Below are 7,380 nucleotides of genomic sequence, written 5' to 3'. Positions count from 1 at the left end.
ACACACACACACACACACACACACACACACACACACACACACACACATATATACACACATTCTCTCTGTTTCTTCCAGGAGGCTAGATCTCCTATTCTCTGTACATTTGACATGAAATACAGGGATGATTGAGTTGATTTTAGCTGATTCAATTATTATAACAACTTAATCTACAACACTGTCTACTTTAATGCCCTATATGCAGAACTATCCTTAGTAAATAAGCATGTATTAATTAAACTTACTGACTTCAGTTACTATCAGACTTCTTGGAATGACTGGCCAGATCCTCTAGGAAGATGAATATCAAATTTATCTATATATCTATTCACCCTTCTGCAAATGTGAACCCTTAAAAAAGTACAAGAGAAGGTACAATAAGGATTGGTTTGGTATCAAATTGTTAAAACCACCTCTGATTACAGGTAGGGAATTGACTGATAGTGGAGCTATTTGGGCACTTAGCAGAGGGTGTACTAAACTATGCTTAAAGGCATTCTATCAGAGTAGAATGCCTGTGACTTGAGGGCAGAATTTGATGTGCTTCCGTGCCTTGAAAGCAGCAGTGCAGGAAGTTAATACCTATTGTAGGATGGCAATAAACTACTGTTGGCCAGTGATACAGTTTGAACACTGGCATCTCTCAGTATGACTCACCAGAGTCTATAGATGCACTTGGTTTTTAACAGCAATCCAAAGAACTTTATGTAATATGGTTGCAAATGGAAACAAGCAAATATACAGTGAAGTAAATATCAGTTATCCTAGATTTACCTCTGGAACGTGGTAAGGAAAAAAATAATCACATTTTCCACCCCTTTAAAAAATAAATTGGTTCCCTGAAGGGAAAATTTCTGGTGTTGATAAAGACTAATCCCATGTCATAAAAATAAGTCTAACACATTTTGTTTTCCTTCTATTATTTTCTATTGACGCTGAAATGGGAATTTCATAGCATGAGTACATTTCCCTATTTCTTCTGAAATAAGAATGAAATATTACAAAAGTGGAGCCTCTCTGGTGGGTAATTCAATAATATTCTGGAGGGGTCAAATGCTCACTTTTGGAAGGTGAAAGAAAGCTAAGATAAGGTGAATCAAGATAAAGTCAATTATGACCCCAAAGAAGGTTAAACTGTACTTTGTAGTTTTCATCTTTTACAGGAGTGGTTTGGGTTGAATAAATTAGGCTCAGATAAAGTGATTACAGTTCAGACATTCAAGAAAGAGTGTAAGAAATCGCCACACATCCTTCTCCCATCCTACTCCCTGTAACCACACCTTTGCTTACTTAGACGACTAACAACCATGGACCCCATGGATGCCTATCCCGTCTGCCACACGTTTGAATGGAGTCAAAAGTCTTCCAAAATCACAAACTCTCTAAAACTACCAAAAACTTGAAGAGCTTAAATGCAATATTTTTCTTCTATAAGAACATTCTATGTCTTTGAAAGTATAATTAAAAACTGAAAAAACTTTTGCCATTAAATTCTCTGTAACTAGTATTGTACCTCCTTGGATTTGAAATACCTCCTTGCAAAACTGAGGGAGCCCATTCTCAATCAGTCCCAGGCTGGTTAATTCACTGGGACTGTGTCCATGTTGTTGCATTCTCATACTTTCTGCTATCAGACTTTTGATAAATCACCCTCACTACCATGACATAACAATGACATACAGGATAGTGTTTTGTAAACTATATATCACTATATAAAGGTAGATGTATCATTGCTGTCTTGAAAATATAAACTGGCCTCGGGGTCATAGAAAAGAGAAGACAAAATTCAAAAACTATTGTTTTAGCATCTCTATTTTCAATATGTGAAGGATTTCTATAATTATGGATACTGTTCTACACTTGGAATTTTTTTCAAATTAGCTGTGTATTTATGATATACATGCAATATTTTTTCTTCAAATTGATAGATCTCTACAAATTCCTCATACTTAAGCCATTTCATCTTAAAGATGACTTGTTAATGCCTGAAATTCTGATCATACATATAAGGTTTTAAAGCTTCTAAGGGTACACAGAATAAATAAAAGGAATATGAAGCTGGAAGGTACACCAGACAAGTCCATGGTAATGACTGAATTTGCAGAATACTACATTTCACATGTCAAAAGGTCAAGTGTTGTTTCATAAAACTTCTGCTGGAAAGAGACTTAGGAACAAAGTTGATATATATGAATTTTATCAACAGTACCCAATTAACAAATGTTGTAACATGATAGTCCTTAAGCTCTGTTCATGCATAATTCATGAGAACAGCTGCTGTTGGAGGTAGATCCGCTTTCTCTGGCTTACAAACCCAGTGTGTGTGCACAGGAAATTCATTGTTGCTGAATTCAAACCTGATTTCCACAAAGCATATTCATCATCAGAAGTATTACATTAGCTTATATGTATATCTCTGAATCCTTTGTGTTCTGTAACTCTTCTGGAATGAAGGCAAAAGTACCACTGCTGCCATGAAAATCCGCAGACATATCTCCTCCTATTGAGCTTCACTTGATTGTGTTTCCCAGATACTGCCTCTTTTTCTTTTCTTTTTTTTTTCAAAAACTGAGCATTTGTGTCAAACTTGCATTGTTGGATGATGGTTAGCATTTTTTAGCAATATTTTTGTCTAATTAAGGTATGTGCATTATGTTTTTAGACACACTATTATTACACACTTAATAGACTATAGAATGCTATAAACAGAATTTTTTTTTTTTTTTTTGGCCATGCAGTGCCAAATCCCTGTGTGGGACTTCATTCCCTGACCAGGGATAGAACTCGTGCACCCTGCACTGGGAGCTCAGAGTCTTAACCACTGGATTTCCAAGGAAGTCCTAACGTAACCCTTATATGCAGTGCGTGTGTGCGTACCTATGTGCTAAGTCACTTCAGTCATGTCCAACACTTAACCGCCCCATGAACTGTAGCCCACAAGGCTCCTCTGTTCCTGAGATTTCCCAGGCAAGAATCCTGGAGTGGGTTGCCATTTCCTTCTCCAGGGGATCTTCCTGACCCAGGGATGGAACCTCCATCTCCTGCATCGGCAGGCGTGTTCTTTACCACTACTGCCACTTGGGAAGCCCTTATATGCACTGACTTGCAAAAAATATTCACATGACTTGCTTTATTGTGTGCAATATCATTTTACCTAGTGATCTGGCCCACAAAGTCTAGATTGGTCTCTGAATAATAGAAAAGATAAGACTTAAAATTCAAAGTGTTCAGAGCCTTACATCCCTTTTCTAATAAAAAAAATTACAATTACTTTCCTTTTGTAAAGTATAGTCTTAGTTCTCAGTAGAATTCTACCATCTTTTCTGGAGGTCACTTCTAAGAGTCTAAAAAATAAAACATGAATTTCTAAAGAGGTTTAGAGTCTTAAAGTTGGAATGCTCCTTGAATAACATCTGAATATCATCTTCGTCAAGGTCTTTTGGTTATTGTTCTTCTGTTACCTCCATAATTTTTCTTTCTACCTATCTTCAAATCTGATAAATATTTCTTACATGTTTAGTTATTAAATATACTGAATATGGCAAAAAGTTGAGTATTTTTCTTTCAGGGCCATTTTTTAAACTCATAATTTTTCTTCATCTTATCAACAAAGACCGTATGAAAGTCTTTCAAAAACATAGCTGAAGTATAGATTTTATTTTCTTAGAAAATATTTAGAGGGATATAATAACATTATACAAACAAGAAAGAAAAAAAAAAATGAAATAAAGACCATAAGCATCACTGTTCCATTTTACACCAAACCAAATGGAACAGACATCCTAGCTTTTAGAAGGGTAAATAGAAAGAAAGCATTCCATATTGATTCTCTAAGAAAACTGCTGTTCCTCCACAAATCTCCCCTGCCTCTGTCTTCACAAAAACCCAATGTTATGGATTGTGGACCAGTGATGAAACTGAGGCCCTGTAACCTGGTTTAGTGATGTTTTTGCACTCATTTTGTAGAGAAGAGGATGCAATTTAAAACCAAGTCTAAGATCTACTTCCTTTCAGTTGCACGTCAATAATAACCTAATGTGAGCACTATAGAAAGATATGCAGATATGTCCCACCTGTTTTTAGCATGAAGCTCGTATTAGTCAAGGAAATAAGAATAGCAAAAACATCTACAATTAGCACATCCTGGGCTACTTGCTTTAATTTTACTGATTGTGGTCTTTAGGTAATGCTGGTCTCTGATAAAAGTTATCTGGTCAATTACCAGAGTTCATGTACACTAAAATGGAATGAGTGTAATCACCCATTATTTCAGAGAAGGAACTTTACAATTTTCTTATTCAGTGTTCAAAAGTAAATCATTCTCTAAAAAAAAAAAAAAATCTGTTTCACTGTGAATTGGATTTATGTAGTGAAATACGTAGGCTTCCCTGGTGGCTCCATGGTAAGGAATTTGCCTGCCAATTCAAGAGATGAGGGTTTGATCCCTGAGTTAGGAAGATCCCCTGGCAAAGGAAATGGAAACCTACTCCAGTATTTTTGCCTGAGAAATCCCATGGACAGAGAAGCCTGGTGGGCTACAATCCATGGGGGTCACAAAAGAATCAGACACAACTTAGTGACTAAATAACAAAGTGAAACATATACGTTTAGCATTTTTTCTTTTTTTTTTCTCATTCATTCCAGAATTCCACTGAAAAATAGAACATCACATTTGAATTTCAGAACAGAGATTTATTCCATCACAGCTTTCAAAAACACAAAGGAATCATCTGGATTTAGACTTGTATTTCTGGAAATTTAAGTATAAATATCAATTTGACTTAGAATATTTTCTTGTTCTTACCTATTTAATAATCTTACAATAATGGGTTTTATTTCACAGTAAGCTGGTACCAGAAAACTTAAATATTCATTTGCTTCTTCAAGTCTTTATTTTTTAAACATCTCCATTTGTATCCTTTTGATGAAACCAGACCATAAATATGTGTGGGCAATACATTTTAGTGCACTCAGTTTTAGAGTTTAAAAGTATTATATTTAAATAAAAGATACATTCACTCTCAAAGCATGACTAATTATAATGAAGTGAAGTGAAGTCGCTCAGTTGTGTCCGACTCTTTGCAATACCATGGACTGTAGCCTACCAGGATCCTCAGTCCATGGGATTTTCCAGGCAAGAATACTGGAGTGGGTTGCCATTTCCTTCTCCAGGGGATCTTCCCAACTCAGGGATGGAACCCAGGTCTCCTGCATTGTAGGCAGACGCTTTACCATCTGAGCTACCAGGGAAGCCAGTTATAATGACTGACCCTTTTTTGGTCATCAAGCAGGCTCAAAAAATCAATGTCTTTAATGTGGATTATTTTAAAAAATCTTTTTTTTATTTTTCAGGATACAGAATTGATCTGTTCTTTCATTTTTTTATACTGTAAATCTCTGTTAATCAAAACACACATTAAATAGAATTTCACCTAACTTTATTAAACACCAAGGTGTTCATATTTTTAGTTTTCTGCTAAATGTATATATTATAAATGAAACTAGTGGTTTCACAGATCAAAAATTCTGCTTTTTATTTCTACAGCTGTTGAATTCCTACCATGTGGTTTAAAATAACATGTTGTAAAGACCACATATCATAAAAAGTCACTTTAAGATTTGAATTTTAAGATCATTTTAATAAACTGATGTATTATCCTGTACTATAATTTGTCTTAATTTGTCTTAACAGCTTCCTCCACCAAGACGACATATATCAGCTACAGCAATCATTCAATCTGAAACAGGGAAACGAAACAATATGAAGAAATGTGGTATGCGATCTTAAACAATGAACATGACGCCACCAACACTCACTCCTGGAGATCTCTGTAGACTACAATCAATCAAATCAATAGTCAATCTTGTAAGGAACAAAAAGTAGCCACAAGCCAAAAGTATTAATAATAGGGAGTGAAGAAACCCGTTTTATACAATACAACCAATGAGTGTCAAGCTAAAGTATTGCTTATTCATGAGCAGTTAAAAAAAAAAAAATCAAAAAAGGAAACTACTGTTAGCTTGTGAAAAAAACAAAAACAAAAACAAATGCTGTTGAAATATGAAATAAACCTTGTCTGATGTTATTCTTGTAAGTATTTTTCTGTGATTGTGAGAACTCCCGTTCCTGTCCCACATTGTTCAACTTGTATAAGACAATGAGTCTGTTTCTTGTAATGACTGACCGGATTGAAGCCCTGGGTTGTGCTAAAAATAAATGCAATGGTTGACGCATGCAATTTTTTATACAAATAATTTATTTCTAATAATAAAGGAATGTTTTGCAAATGTTGAGAGTTGTTTTGTTCCAGTTTTAAAGCCAGGGAAAACTCTCCAGTTGGCACTTCTGCCGTTATTTAACTCCTGCTGTAAAAGCCCTGATGTGCCAAGAAAATACTATTTCTTCGAGGAATGTGTTTTTGTACATTTCCTTGTATGTGAAGAAGATTGTTTTTTATTTCTATATCAAAAAGAATTATTTGTGTAAGACTTTGTGACTATTTCAAGATTTATGTGGTAGTTTTTCATAGTAATTGCCTCTTTCCTGAAGAATCAAGTAGTAGTTTGAGGTCAGTTGCTTCAGGTATCATAATTAACAAATGATGAGTTAAACATTAAATGTGACTTGTGAGAATATAATCTGAAAGTCTTCATCTAAAAGTATAACCAAGTATCACTGAAATTCTCCATTTTCTAAGTCAAACTTTTGCATAATGAAATAGTCCAAGGTGTATAATATTAACTTTTTCTCACCTGGACCTGGTGTCCAATGAAATCAGTGAAGTAATGACCCTTACCCAATACATTTCTCAAAGCACAGAATTAACATATTTATTCCCTTGGCATCACTAAAGAAACCACAGTTCAGATAACATGTCAATGCTTTCTTTTTTTCCAAATGAAAACATTCATTGGTTCATAGAACAGTATCATTAAAGAGAGAAAACAGGGAGCCTGTGTCACGCTAATAAACCATGCTAGGATGGCTAAACGGACCCTGTTAAAGACTTCAAATCTGCTACCATTTTTATCATGGGTGCCTCTTATCTACACAGTCCCAGACATCCATCAAGTCAATGGGTCTCTAAGATCATTTTGTTACTAAATGTTCTCTCTGCTGAGTTAGCTTGGATGGCTCATTGCACTCCTTATAAATATAAAGAGCTATCTGTGCTCTGTAGCTTCAACTAGGATATTGACAGTCACTTTATTTAATACAGAGGGTTGAAGTAGAATAGTTCAGGCACCTTCAACACAGAGTAACATTTCCTAGATCCCAACCCAGAGAGCTGCATACAGATGAAATGGGTACTTATTGGCCTCTTGTTATAGTATCTGTTGCTTGTAGATAATATGTAAATTAAGACAGAGTATTATTTT

General features: G+C 35.1%; 1 protein-coding gene across 1 annotated transcript in view; it reads left to right on the top strand.

Moving 5' to 3' along the window:
• Positions 1 to 6,292, top strand: part of GRM8 (glutamate metabotropic receptor 8) — an 866,927-nt gene extending 860,635 nt beyond the window's left edge. Inside the window, exon 10 of the mRNA XM_040259569.1 lies at positions 5,693 to 6,292. Within this exon, the coding sequence (XP_040115503.1) occupies positions 5,693 to 5,742 (50 nt within the window). The 3' untranslated portion in view covers positions 5,743 to 6,292. The remainder of the gene's footprint in view (positions 1 to 5,692) is intronic.
• The last annotated feature ends 1,088 nt before the right edge of the window (positions 6,293 to 7,380 follow it).

This window comes from Oryx dammah, unplaced genomic scaffold (assembly GCF_014754425.2).
Source record: "Oryx dammah isolate SB20612 unplaced genomic scaffold, SCBI_Odam_1.1 HiC_scaffold_18, whole genome shotgun sequence".
NCBI lineage: Eukaryota > Metazoa > Chordata > Mammalia > Artiodactyla > Bovidae > Oryx > Oryx dammah.
Note: the sequence above shows the minus strand (reverse complement) of the source record. Positions and strands in the feature narration are given on the sequence as shown.